The 14,926-nt window shown below is 40.2% G+C and overlaps 2 protein-coding genes across 5 annotated transcripts in view; one reads left to right on the forward strand and one right to left on the reverse strand.

Moving 5' to 3' along the window:
• LOC134350552 (clathrin heavy chain linker domain-containing protein 1-like) overlaps positions 1-5,000 on the reverse strand; it is a 60,839-nt gene extending 55,839 nt beyond the window's left edge. For 3 of the 4 annotated variants that reach the window (XM_063055889.1, XM_063055891.1, XM_063055888.1), the window contains exons 1-2: positions 4,628-5,000; positions 3,068-3,255 (exon numbers count right to left, since the gene is read on the reverse strand). In XM_063055889.1, the coding sequence (XP_062911959.1) occupies positions 3,068-3,255; positions 4,628-4,810 (371 nt within the window). In that variant the 5' untranslated portion in view covers positions 4,811-5,000. The remainder of the gene's footprint in view (positions 1-3,067; positions 3,256-4,627) is intronic. The other variant, XM_063055892.1, reaches the window with a different exon arrangement.
• Positions 5,001-5,360: 360 nt separating this feature from the next.
• On the forward strand, positions 5,361-9,852 carry rps27a (ribosomal protein S27a). The gene is made up of 6 exons (XM_063055893.1): positions 5,361-5,406; positions 5,497-5,561; positions 6,911-6,965; positions 7,925-8,010; positions 8,145-8,276; positions 9,668-9,852. The coding sequence occupies exons 2-6, from the start codon at positions 5,514-5,516 to the stop codon at positions 9,815-9,817; spliced, it is 471 nt and encodes a 156-aa protein (XP_062911963.1). The 5' UTR covers positions 5,361-5,406; positions 5,497-5,513; the 3' UTR covers positions 9,818-9,852.
• The last annotated feature ends 5,074 nt before the right edge of the window (positions 9,853-14,926 follow it).

Genomic DNA, 14,926 nt, shown 5'->3' on the forward strand with positions numbered 1-14,926 from the left:
CAATCTTTCAAGGAAGTTACCAGGAAAGTGGATGATGGCAAGGCAGTGGACTGTCCACATCGACTTTAGTAAGGCATTTGTCAAGGTCTCTGACCAGAAGTCTGTGATTAGTGGTGTGCCGCAGAGATCGGTGCTGGGGTACTTTGTCTCTGTCATCTATATTAATGATCTGGATGATAGTGTGGTCAACTGGATCATCAAATTTGTGAATGACACCAAGACTGGGGGTATAGCAGACAGTGAGGAAGTCTACCATGGTTTGCAGAGGGATCTGCATCAGCCAGAAAAATGGGCTAAAAATTAGCAGATGGAATTTAATGCAAACAAGTGTGAGGCATTGCACTTCGATAGGATCAACCAGGGTAAGTCTTACAATCAATGGATGGGCACTGAGGAGTGTGGTAGAACAAAGGGATCTGGGAATTCAGGTACATAATTTGTTGAAAGTGGCGTCACAGGTAGATAGGGTTGTAAAGAAAGCTTTTGGCACACTGGCCTTCATAAATCAATGTATTGAATACAGAAGACGGAATGTTATGTTGGAGTTTTATAAGACATTGGTGATGCCTAATTTGGAACATTGTATGTAGTGCTGGTCACCTACTTACAAGAAAGACGAAAACAAGGTTGAAAAGAGTGCAGAGATATTCAAGGACATCGCTGGGTCTGGAGGACATGAGTCTTCCTGGAAAGATTGAGTAGCTTAGGGACTGTATTCTTTAGAATGTACAACATTGAGAGGAGATTGGATATAAGTATATAAAATGATGAGGGTAATCACAAAATAATCTGCAGATGCTGGGGTCAAAGCAACACTCACAACACGCTGGAGGAACTCAGCAGGTCGGGCAGCATCCGTCCTGTCCCTACACCTCCTCTCTTGCCACCATTCAGAGCCCCAAACAGTCCTTCCAGGTGAGGCAACACTTCACTTGTGAGTCTGTTGGGGTCATCTATTGCATCCGGTGCTCCCGGTGCAGCCTCCTCTACATCGGTGAAACCCGACGCAGATTGGGGGACCGCTTCGTCGACCACCTCTGCTCCATCCGCCACAACAGACAGAATCGCCCAGTTGCCACCCACTTCAACCCTGCTTCCCATTCCCATTCGGATATGTCCATAAATGGCTTCCTCTACTGCCATGATGAAGCTAAACTGAGGTTGGAGGAGCAACACCTCATATACCGTATGGGTAGTCTCCAGCCCCTTGGTATGAACATAGAATTCTCCAACTTCCAGTAATTCCCTCCCCCTCCCTTCCCCTATCCCTATGTCACTCTGCCCCCTCCCCCAGCTGCCTATCACCTCCCTCATGGTTCTGCCTTCTTCTACTGCCCATTGTGTTTTCCCCTATTCCTTCTTCACCCTTCCTGCCTATCACCTCCCTGCCTCCCCTCCCCACCCCTTTATCTTTCCCCTTGCTGGTTTTTCACCTGGAACCTACCAGCCTTCTCCTTCTCACCCTCCCCCACCTTCTTTATAGGGCCTCTGTCCCTTCCCTCTACAGTCCTGACGAAGGGTTCCGGCCCAAAACGTTGACTGATCGTTACCACAGATTTTGCCCGACCTGCTGAGTTCCTCCAGCGTGTTGTGAGTGTTAAAATGATGAGGGGTATGGATAGGGTAAATGCAAGCAGTCTTTTTCCGCTGAGGTTGGGTGGGACTATAACCAGAGGTCATGGATTAAGGGTGAAAGGTGAGAAGTTTAAGGGGAACATGGGGGGAAACTTCTTCACTCAGATGGTAGTAAGAGTGTGGAATAAACTGCCAGTACAAGTGGTCCATGTGAGCTCCATTTCAATGCTTAAGAGAAGTTTGGATCCATACATTGATTGTAGGGATATGGAGGGCTGTGGTCCCGGTGCAGGTCAATAGGAGTAGGCCATTTTAATGGTTTCAGCATGGGCTAGATGGGCTGAAGGGCCTGATTCTGTGCTGTACTCCTCTATGACTCTAACATCTCAGAGAACCTATCCTGGGACAACCATATTGATGCAATCATAACAAAGGCACAGTACGCTAGAGGCTATACTTCATTAGGAATTTCGGAAGATTTCTTATGTCACCAAAGGCTCGCAAATGTCTACAGATGTACCATACAGAGCATCCTAACTGGCTGCGTCACTGGCAGTTAAGGAGGCGTCAGCTAATGTACACCATTGTAAGAAACTTCTGAGGGTTCTAGATTCAGCCAGCCCCATTTTGGGCCCAAGCTTCCCCACCATTGAGGACATCTTCAAGGAGTGCTCCCTCAAGAAGGCAGCATCAACCATTAAGGACCCTCATCAACCAGAACATGCGCTCTTCTCAACAGGAAGGAGGTAAAGGAGCCTGAAGACCCACACACAATGTTTTAGTATAGCTTCTTTAGATTTCTGAATGGTCCATTAACACTGCCTCACAATTCCTCTTTTGCAGTATTTATTTTTATTGGAACTTACAGCAGTTTGTTAAATCTGCGTTGCACTACTGCCATAAAACAACAAATTTAACAACTAACGTCAGTGACAATAAACATGATTCTGAATAAAAGAATAACTAACAGTAAGAAAACAGAAATTATAAATAAATGGGCCACTTCTACATTGGAATGCTATAAACAGTGGAATTCCTTAGGTATCAGTGCTGGGACCTAGTTGTTTGGTCTTTGTTAATGATTTGGATGAGGGGATCAAATATAATGTATCCATATTTGCTAATGACATAAAACAAGATGGTGTGTGGGCTGTAAGGATGCAGAGAGGCTTTAGGAGGCTATAAATATGGCTAACTGAATGTGAGAATATGACAATGTGGGAAAATAGGTTATCCACTTTGGTTAAAAAAGTAACTGTTTTTGAATGATGTTGTCAGAATGATCCGGGTGCCCTTGAAAACAAATCACTAGAAGTTAGCTTACAGGCTCAACAAGCAATTGTTTAGTGATGTTTGTCTTTCTAGGGAATTTGAGTTAAAAGATTAGAGATGCATTGCTCAATTATACAAGGCCTAGTATATATGTCAAATAAACTAATATTAGATACTTTGAAACAGCAAACATTAAAAAGAACAGCAAAACTTTTTGTACTTTTTTTGAAGCTGCATAACTCTGTTCTTGTAAGCCATGAGTGTCGCCGGCTCAGAAGCCATTGATTTCAGCTTTCTCTGCAGAAGTAAAGAGTCTTTTTGTCCTTTGAGTAAAACATTGATGCTTTCGTCATATTCTTGTTTGGTGGCTGTGAGAATATTTTTATATGCTGTGGTATTTTCAATCATCTAAGGATGAAGTAAATGTCATAAGTTCAAAATAATTAAATGCATAGGCAATTATCTCCAAATTAATTGTATATGTAATGTTTTCTCTGCTGGCTCTCTGCATGTCTCAATTTGCTCCACATATATTTATGTTTACATAATATATATATATTCTCTTGCTTGAGTTTTGCTAAACACATGAGATTCAGCTGAAGCTGTAAATCTAGACAGTAACAAATGCAAAATGCTGAAGGAAGTCCTGATGAAGGATTTAGGCCCAAAGTTTTGATTCTTTATTCCTCTCCAGAGATGCTGCCTGACCTGCTGAGTTCTTCCAGCAGTTTGTATGTGTCAATTTGTTTTGCTATTCTCTGAATGAGACACTCCATACCAATAAATTACTTGTCTAAATGTATTCGTTTAGTTAAGTAGATGAAAGTTTATGGCAGATATCACAGGCAGGTTGTTTTATACAAAGTGGTGGGTGCTGGAAGAGGCTAATACAACAGAAACATTTAAGAGACCCTAAGATACGCACATGGATATAAATAAATAGAGCTGTGGGCAGTGTAGGAGAGAAGGGTTAGATTGATTGTGGAAGAGTTTTATATAAGTGTTCGCTGGTTTGTGTTCTTTTGTTCTTTGACACCTATAACAAGATCTAGGTGTCCTTGTTCATCAGTCACTGAAAGTAAGCATGCAGGTACAGCAGGCAGTGAAGAAAGCTAATGGCATGTTGGCCTTCATAACAAGGGGAGTTGAGTATAGGAGCAAAGAGGTCCTTCTGCAGTTGTACAGGGCCCTGGTGAGACCACACCTGGAGTATTGTGTACAGTTTTGGTCTCCAAATTTGAGGAAGGGCATTCTAGCTATTGAGGGAGTGCAGCGTAAGTTTACGAGGTTAATTCCCGGGATGGCGGGACTGTCATATGTTGAAAGATTGGAGCGACTGGGGTTGTATACAATGGAATTTAGAAGGATGAGAGGGGATGTGATTGAAACATATAAGATTATTAAGGGATTGGACGGGCTAGAGGCAGGAAACATGTTCCCAATGTTGGAGGAGTCCAGAACCAGAGGCCACAGTTTAAGAATAAGAGGTAGACAATTTAGAACGGAGTTGAGGAAAAACTTTTTCACACAGAGGGTCGTGGTTCTGTGGAATGCTCTGTCTCAGAAAGCAGTAGAGGCCAATTCTCTGGATTCTTTCAAGAAAGAGTAAGATACAGCTCTTAAAGATAGCGGAGTGAAGGGATATGGGGAGAAGGCAGGAACTGGATACTGATTGTGGATGATCAGCCATGATCAAAGTGAATGGTGGTGCTGGCTTGAAGGGCTGAATGGCCTACTCCAGCAGCTATTGTCTATTGTTGTATCTGCCACTCATTCTTACCTTGTCAAATGCATTTTTATAGATAATGTACCGATGCCCATTAACTCCCTGCTCTGTATAGCCCAGCTTGCCAATCTCGGACTCAATCTGTGCCCGAATGCGGCTATGAAAGTTTCGGTCGGTTACACTGGGAATCGCCTGACATTTCGACAGACCCGCGGCGGGCATCCGTCTCTGGGCCATTCCCTACCGATCCCGGGTGAGATGATCACTCGTTCGGTGACATGCCAGGGAGAACCAGGCTATCTGCACCACGGATCAACATAACTACCATTTAACGAGTAACAGCATCTGGAACCGACAAAAGACTATCATCAGAAGAGTTATTTTCCACTTCCTTCCCTTCACAACCTCACCACCAACTCCATTTCGAGGTCCGTTGCTAAGGAGGTTGCCCGCAGCGTATTATGGGAAATGCATCTTTCATAAACTAACCTTTTTAAGAAATTAATCAATGTTTTACTTTAACATCCTAATATTATGCGTCACACTAAAACGAAATGTGTAGATAATACTTTGTTGCTATAGTTATAGACTTCCACAGTGCAACAATGCAATTGCGATAATTTGCCAGAAATAAAGCGATTACTATTTGTTAATAATTTTTACACTCACTTTGAAATTCTTTTAATATTTTCTTGATTGTCATATTGTTTAAAAAATTAAGCCTACTGAGACAGGAGTGTGTTAGTCGCCTACGCCCTGCAGCCTGTTTGGGAAACCCCATTGCACGCGAAGAAGGTCCTTTTTCGATGATCGGCCGCTAAGGGAAGGTGGTGGTAAGTAGGAGCTCGTCAGTCATGCCGCACGTTGGCTATCATTAACTGCTTAACCGGAATTTTAAAGCTATTTCCCTTCGTTTGTTGTAGGTGGATTGACTTTCAAAATGCAGATTTTTGTAAAAACCTTAACGGGGAAAACGATAACCCTCGAGGTAAGCGAACGTGGTGGGGACCGACCAGCACTGGGAGGCCGACTCCCCGCCTGGTGGGTGAAAATTAAAATAGAAATATTTGTAAACAATCTGTTTTAGAATTAACTAAAATTTAAAAAGGAAGTCGACGATAAACTGTCTAGAAAAGTACAGGTTGTCTCTGGGAAGAGAAACTTCACATGTTCCCTAGTTAAAATGAATCCAGAGGCCTCGGTTACTTACATGGAGGATGCTTCAGTCTATCGGGTGTGGGAAGTCTGTTTTACTTGATCGCCCTTTGGACTGTCAGCGCTTATTAAGTTAACTTGAAGATGGAACAGACCATTAATTAATTGGTTTTGGCCCCAACAGCGTATATGAACCCCTAAACAGGTGCTTCATTATTTAATTAAAAATACAGTTGAGTTAAAAATTCCAGATTGTAAGATTATATTTTACACACAACAGTATAGCGTGGGAATAGATCACGTCCTGTTGAAAGGTCTCAGCCAAAATATCGACTGTTTATTCTTTTGCATAGCTGCTGCCTGGCCTGCGTTCCTCCAGCATTTTGAGCATGTTAGGACTGCACTGTTGTGTTGGACTAATTAAGCTAGTAATGTAATGGCTAATTAAACTAATCCTTCCATATTTTGCCATTCTCTGGACAATCGTGCCTATCTGAGCCTCTAATCATTTGCCCCCACTACCATCCCTAACAGTATGTACCAGGTACTCACTACTCTTTAAAAAAAACTTGCTTCCACTCATCATAAATGCTTGTTGTCTAGTATTAGTCTGTTTAACCCTTGAGGATCCTGTCTGTCTATAGCTCTCATAATCTTTCAAACTCCCACCAGCATTTGCTGTTTTCAGAGAAAACCTGTTTGTCAGACCTCTCTATAGCATACGTCCTCTAGTCCTGGAAACATCCTGGTAATCGTCTGTCATTGCGGTAATGGTGTAGCCAGAATTCAATGCAATGCTCCACAGGTGTAGCTTAACCAGAGTTATAGTTACAAACTGAATGTAACTTCAATGCTTTGACTAATAAAGACAAGTGCCCTACAAACTGCTACAGCCACTTTTGGAGAGTTAGGGACTTGGACCCCAAAATCCCTTCATGTGTCAGCAAGGTTAAGCATCTTGCCATTAACATTCTGTCCCACCATAGTAATTTTATTTTATTGTTCTGTGATGAAATAATGGAATGTGTTTTGCAGTCTTATTACTAATGTTTTCCATATTCTAATCTAATGATTGTCTTTCAAATCAGTTAAACAGTTCTATTTTTGAAATGGTGATGTCGTGCTCTATGAAAATATTTGAAAAATGCACAATGAATATACTACACAACTTTTTTGTTACAGGTTGAACCCTCGGATACAATTGAAAATGTTAAAGCTAAGATTCAGGACAAGGAAGGTATAATGCGATCTTAATTGAGAATTTAATTTTCATTTCCATAGGAAGGCCAGGCTGTTAGTTTCTAGAGCTGTAGTTTAATACGTTGCGATGGCATGCAGTACACCCCATTCATTTTCATGTGACTGCTGTGAGTGTATTGATGGGAAAAGTTCAAAAGGTTTTATATTAAAGTCTAGAAATCAAGTGGCATATCAATTTGGTCTTTCCAATGAAGAGACTACATTCTGGACCCTGGGTTGTAAGAAGTGCAAGTGAAGCATTGTCTTATCTGGAAAATATATTTTATGTTTCCAGATTTTTGGGAAGGGAAGAGTTGAAAGGATATGTTGTATGTCCTGTGGCTGCATACTGTTATGATCATCATGGGGCTGAATGTCTTATTTTATGTTCTCACGGTAATACTGCATTCTAAGAATGCTTTCTCTCCATTTAATTTGATGTTTCGTCACACATTTCAACAAATTTATCCCACATGTCAGATGTGGTCTTAGTAGTTGGTGGATAGGCAAATTAAACCAGTATTTCTAATATTTTGAGCTATTTTGGTCGCAACATTCTCCACACAATTGTAAGGATTTAAATGGTTGAACTTGCAAGGTAGGACCAAAAATTAGGAGCAACCTTTCACTTTAACTATGCAGGAACATTCTTCATTTTTTAAAAACCAAGTATTTAAAGGACTTGGAGAAATATAAAAAGTTGCACATTTAGTGTGTCCTTTGTACACCTATAAAAGAGACACAGATTATAGTTTCATTTAAATCTAGATTGGGCTATGATAAAAAGAATTTGGTGTGACTTTTTGTTTGTACTTCATAGAGAAATTACTTTCAAAGATCTCTTTGAGTAGATTTCTAGGCTGTATTCATAAGTGAAAATATTGCAGCTTCATGGATGACAGTTAGTTTCTTTAACCTAAAATTTGAGTAAAATGGGATGGGTTTTTTTTGATGCAGGTATTCCTCCTGATCAACAGCGACTGATCTTTGCTGGGAAACAACTGGAGGATGGCCGTACTCTCTCCGATTATAATATCCAGAAGGTATATTTACTTTTTCAAAGCTTGGTTACACTTTGTGAACTTGGAAATAGTTTATTGCATGTAATTCCTGCAGGATGCCTTGTGTAACACAACAATTGAAAATTTACACTTCCAAAATAATTGCTGTTCAACAGGAATCAACTCTACACCTTGTGTTGAGACTGCGAGGTGGCGCAAAGAAGAGGAAGAAGAAGTCATACACCACCCCAAAGAAGAACCAGCATAAGAGGAAGAAGGTCAAACTTGCTGTCCTTAAATATTACAAGGTAATACTATACATTAAGGATTCACTGTTTAATGTGAGAGTAGATTGTCATCTAAATGGCTTAGTACAGTTGCAATTAAATGTATAATTAGGGTGCTGGTAATGCCATGGATGTAGATTTGCTCTCCAAAAGGGAAAAAATGATAGATTTATGCCTCTTCAATTCTTGAGAATTGATATTTTCTCTTCCCCCAACTACTGGACTCCTTGTTGACATAAGACTTGGCACTTGCCCACCTCCAACAAAGGATTATATCCTCAACTTCTGATTTATTGGATTCTGAAAATTCATCATTGCATACCCCTTATATAGTGGGTTTTAAAAATAGAACTACAGTGGATTCTGGTAATTTGGGACACATTAGGACCAGTACATTTTTGCCCAATCAACTGAAGTTTCAAAGTTGGAAGTAAATTTATTATCAAGGTATATATGTGGCCATATACGGCCCTGAGATTCATTTTCTTGTAAATGCAAGAACTGTAATAGAATCAATGAAAGACTGCAACAGGACAAAATAAAGAACAGGTGTGCAATAGACAGCAAACTGCAAGTACCAGAAGAAGGGAAACAATAAATATAGAGAACATGGGATGGAGTCTTTGAAAGTGAGTCCATAGGTTGTGGGAACCATTCAGTGATTGGTTCAAGAGCGTTTGAGAGGTGGTAACTTCCTGAACCTGGTGGTCAGTCCTGAGGCTCTGTGCCACCTTCCTGATGGCAATTTCATGGAAATAGTTGAAGTATAAACAAAATGCAAACTACCTTTTAATTGAGAAATAAATTTAAATGAAATACAGAACAAAATTAGAACACTTGATATTCCTACTGCATTCTAAAGTTGTGTATTAGTTTGTAATAGTTATTGATAATGGAATTCATCCAGTGTATGCTGCTGTGTTCTTTAGATCAGAGACCTAGGGTAAATTTTTCAGCTGGTCAGTTTTTCCATGGTGTCTTGGCAAGGATCTGGATTTCTTTTAAAAAGTCAATTTTAAAAAATGATCAAAAATCACTTTGAACCAAATCCTTTGGCCTAAATAGATAAGACAAGTTCATGTAACTGATATTTTAAAACCCGTTCGTTCTAAGCACAGTCTTTTACAGCCACTGAAGTGTATGCGACTTCTGCTGGTTAGCAACTTCGCAAGTAAACAAAGGGAATCATAGCTATTTTCTTGATTAGTTTTTCTTTTTTAAGATTTGCACTAAATAAGCACCTACCCTGATGGCCCAGTTAACCGGAATCCACTGTATTTGCTTTACTTAACATCCTATAACTTTTACTGGCATGACCTATTGTTGATAAACATGCTTGCAGGCTTCGTACATGTTGCATTGTTTTCCCCTTTCCTATTAGTTTGGAAATTAAGTTTGTTTTCAATTTTTAGGTTGATGAATATGGGAAAATCTATCGTCTACGCCGTGAATGTCCCTCAGAGGAATGTGGTGCTGGTGTGTTCATGGCCAGCCACTTCAACAGGCAGTATTGTGGAAAGTGCTGTTTAACATACTGCTTCAACAAGGCTGAAGATGCATAATTGTATTCACTTTAATAAACAATGATAAAAAATTATTTGGATCTGACATTCTGGATGGTTTGTTATAAAGAAATTCCACGAGTAGTGGCAAAAAAATAAAATGTTACCCAAATGACCATGCTTTTTAGGGTATTATCAGTAATTACCTTAAAGGCCAAAGATTCTTTAACTGTCAATGATATGTTGCAGTGCTATAGTTACTTGATTAGCATAGGCCTTTAATTAGCTTTTGATCAACTAAGTGAATCTGGATTAAATAGTGGTGTTGGATTTTGATTGCTACAATTTAAGAACTTTGAGGATATTTTTGGATCAAAATAAATGAAATCCCTGATGCCATTTGTCTTTAAATACTATTTAAGAATAATACTATTTAAATTGATCTTAAATGATTAAGTGGTTTTAAATGCATTACAGTTCAATAGTTGAGTAATGTTTTCAACAAAACAGACCCCAAACAAGAGAGAATCTGCAGGTGCTGGAAAACTGAGCAACACAATGCTAGAGGAAGTCAGCAGGCCAGGCTGAGTACAAGTTGACGTGTTGGGCCGAGACCCTTCAGTTCTGAAAGGACTTGGCCCGAAACGTTGACTGTACTCTCTTCCATAGATGTCGCCTGGCCTGCTGAGTTCCTCCAGCATTTTGTGTGTTATTTGAAAGAACCCAGTATTTTTAAAGATTTGTGATAAGCATTTGTTTGCTGCTGTTCATGGATGTATTTAATGTACTAAAAGGCACTTGCTTTTCCGAGGCAAATCAAGAGGAATTTTCTTACCTACTTGGACAAAGATTCTGTGAACATTGGTGGGTTGCTAGAGAGGATCAGTGTTCAGAGTTTTTGATTTGGGTTATATATAGTTAAATGATAACTAGAAAGAGCTAGATCTACCTACTACTAGACAGTACATAGAAGTCCCAAGGCGAGAGTGTGTGATGCTTGATCATTGGTCATCTACCTACATGAAAGGAGTAAATAAGGTTGAAAGAATACAGAGAAAATTAACAAGGATGTTGCCAGGTTAGTGTGACCTGTAAAAAGATTTCAACACACCCCGGCCCCCCGAGGGAAATTTTTTTTTATACGGATCAACAGAAAAACTTTTGTTTCAAAGTTTTTTTTAAAAAAACAGGTCCAAAGTGATCTAAATTAAGATATAAAACAATAAATTGCATGACTATACACCCTCTTTAATGACATACCAAATCATCACTGGTGCAGCCAATTGGTTTTAGAAGTCACAATTAGTTAAGAGCTGTTTTCTGTGTGCAGTCAAGGTAAAAAATTGATTTGTGAAAAAAAACACCTGATTTGGAAGGTCCAACTATTGGTGAGTCAGTATCCTGGCAGAAACTACACCATGAAGGCAAAAGGACACTCCCAAGCAACTCCGTGATAAGGTTATGGAAAAGGACAAGTCAGGAGGTGGATACAAATAAGTTCCAAGTCACTGAATATCCCTTGGAGTACAGGTAAGTCAGTCATCAAGAATATGGAACTGCTGGTAATCGTCATAGTTATAGTCATACTTTATTGATCCCGGGGGAAATTGGTTTTCATTACAGCTGCACCATAAATAATAAATCGTAATAGAACTGTAAATAGTAATCAGTAAATTATGAAATAAGTCCAGGACCAGCCTATTGGCTCAGGGTGTCAAGGGAGGAGTTGTAAAGTTTGATGGCCACAGGCAGGAATGACTTCCTATGACGCTCTTGTGTTGCATCTCGGTGGAATGAGTCTCTGGCTGAATGTAATCCTCTTCCCACCCAGTACATTATGTAGTGGATGGGAGACATTGACCAAGATGGCATGCAACTTAGACAGCATCCTCTTTTCAGACACCACCGTGAGAGAGTCCAGTTCCATCCCCACAACATCACTGGCCTTAGGAATGAGTTTGTTGATTCTGTTGGTGTCTGCTACCCTCAGCTTGCTGCCCCAGCACACAACAGCAAATATGATAGCACTGGCCACCACAGACTCATAGAACATCCTCAGCATCATCTGGCAGATGTTAAAGGACCTTAGTCTCCTCAGGAAATAAAGACAGATCTGTCCCTTTTAGACAGCCTCAATGTTCCTTGACCAGTGCAGTTTATTGTCAATTCGTATCCCCAGGTATTTGTAATCCTCCACCATGTCCACATTGACCCCCTGGATGGAAATGGGTCACCAGTACCTTAGCTCTCTTCAGGTCTACCACCAGCTCCTTAGTCTTTTTCACATTAAGCTGCAGATAATTCTGCTCACACCATGTGACAAAGTTTCCCACCGTAACCCTGTACTGAACCTCATCTCCCTTGCTGATGCATCTAACTGGCAGAGTCATCAGAAAACTTCTGAAGATGACAAGACTCTGTGCAGTAGTTGAAGTCCGAGGTGTAAATGGTGAAGAGAAAGGGACCAGGGAGGAGTTACAAGCTTCAGTAGCTAAAATGAGAGAGACAGCACATACAACTGTTGCTTGAGTGCTTCAGCAGTTGCAGTTTTATTGTGGAGTGGCAAAGAGAAAGCCACTTGAAGAAAACTCATGAAATCTTGGTTAGTTTGCCAGAAGACGTGGGAGACAAGTCAGCTAGAAGAAGGTTCTATGGTCTGATGAAACCAAAATTGAGCTTTTTGGCCATCGGACTAAGTGCTATGTTTGGCATAAGGCAGACATGGCACAGCATCAAAAACACACCATCCCTACTGTGAAGCATGGGGTTAGCTGCATCACACTGGGGATGCTTCACTGCAGCAAGCCCTGTAAGGCTGGTGAAGGTAAAATGATTGCAGCAAAATATGAGGAAAACCTGATGCAGTCTGCAATAGAACAGATTTAGGAGAGGATTTGTTTTCCAGCAAGACAAAGCCAAAGCTACACAGGAATGGCTTAAAAGCAACACAGTTGATGTCCTGGAGTGGCCAAGGCAGAGTCCAGACCTCAATTGTGGCAGGACTTGAAAAGGGCGGTTCACTCACAATCCACATGCAATCTGACAGAGCTTGAACAGTTTTATACGGAAGAAAGGGAAAAAATTTCGGAGTCCAGATGTGCAAAGCTGATGAGACTTATCCACACAGTCTCAAGGCTATAATTGCATCTACTAAATACTTTAAAGGGCTGAACACTGATGCAATCAATTACTTTGTGTTTTATCGGTAGTTACTTTAGATCACTGTAGAGATCTGTTTTCATTTTGACACAAAACAGTCTCAGTTGATCAGTGTCCAAAAAAAGCCAAATTAAATCCATTGTGATTCAATGTGTAAAACATGAAAACTTCTTTGGGGGGGGGTGGTGGTGAACACTTTTTATAGGTACTCATATGGAAAAGTTGAATAGAATTGAATAAGTTAGGGCTTTATTCATAGAAAACTGAGAGATTTGATAATGTACAAAATTATGTGAGGTATAGATGGGATAAATGCAAGCAAGCTTTTTCCACAGTGATTGAGTGGAAGTGCAACCAGAGACTACGGGTTAAGGGTGAAAGATGAAAAGTTTGAGGGGAAACTAAATCACTCAGGGTCGTGAGTGTGAACAAGCTGCTGGCACAAATGGTACATGGGAGCTCAATTTCAACATTAAGTGAAGTGTGGATGGTAGAAGTACGGAAAGCTATGGTCCTGGTGCAGGAAGTTTGAATGGTTTCAGCATGAACTTGATGGGCCAAAGGGACTGTTTATATGCTGTACTTTTCTATGAGTCAAAACTGAAATCACAGAACTGCTATTCATTCAAAACATGTCCCTGATTATTTAATTCTATCTGCTTTACTCAGCAATGCTGGTGCTGGTTCAGATATCCCTTGCAGTTTATAATCATGCCACTCAGCAACTTTTGGATGCTGGGCCTCTTATCCACACATTAGTAGTGTTGCTTTCCATAATGATGTTGACCTTGCCATTTCCCATTAAGACAATTTTAGAAAACCAGTTAATGGCATTGACACCATTTCAACTGCCAGGACAACTAAATGGTAAACTACATCATCACTGCTGACCCATCTGGGCTTTAACAGAATTTCATGTTTAATGGCTCTTGTGTATTTAAAGTAAAATTTATATCCAGCCTGCTCAATCAACTGTTTTAATAACTAATCTGAGGAGAAAGTTCAAAGTAAATTAAAGTACATATCACCACATACAACCTTAAGGTTTGTTCATTTTAAGATGTCAAACAAGCTTTAATGTTTTTAAGTTTAAGGAAATAGGTGGTTATTTTCTCAAGAAAGCAAGTCTGGAAGCAGGAAATACTTGCTCTCTGCCATCCTCTAGCATTTTATTTATTGATCTCTCAATTTCAGATAAAACATGCCAAACTAATCAGTAGTATGGAAAGGATAATTTAAGGAAATTGCCCTGCATCTGTTCTGCATTAATGCTTTTTAGATTTGTCAGTCATGAGGTTTTATTGCACTAATTGTACATTTAAAATATACAAATTAGAGACCTGCATCCGCTGGAACTATGTAGAATATAGCCCACCAGTATATTATTTCTAGATCTAGACCTTGAGCTGTTTCTGAACCTATGGGAAGAAATGAGATACAGCAAATAATGGGTCCTGCATTTTGTCTGCCTCCCCAGTGCTTTCACACATGTTTGATAAAATGTTTTAGGAAGTTTATCTTTTAAAGAACTTCGCACTGTCCTGAGGATTTAAGGCCCCATTTTATTAGCGTTTCAAGAAAATTGATGTCCAGTTGCTAACCTTTTAAGACACTACTCTGGCCACCATAGTGAGCTGGTAAATGGCACAGAAACATGATGTAAAGGCAAGGACTGGGACCAGGAGCAAGGAACAACCCGAGGTTTGATTGATTTAAGCACTGTGCTGAATTGGAAAGGTCAGGTATGGGCCAAATTGAGGCGGAGGGGCCCAGGCGCATATCAAGGCAGCAGGACCCATGTCCGAGAGTAGCAAGGAACGACCTGAAGTTTGGATGATTTAAACTCGGTGTTGGGATGGGCTGGGTTAGCTCACTGCTCTGCAAGATTTATTTGTCTCCACATGGAATTATGGCCTGTAACTAATGGGCTCCTGAATTGGCTGCAGTGATACTGGCTTTGTAGTTGTGGATTCACTTTTGTGAATTTAAATTCTGAATGTTATTTGCTTA

This window comes from Mobula hypostoma, chromosome 8 (genome assembly GCF_963921235.1).
Source record: "Mobula hypostoma chromosome 8, sMobHyp1.1, whole genome shotgun sequence".
Classification (NCBI taxonomy): Eukaryota; Metazoa; Chordata; class Chondrichthyes; order Myliobatiformes; family Myliobatidae; genus Mobula; species Mobula hypostoma.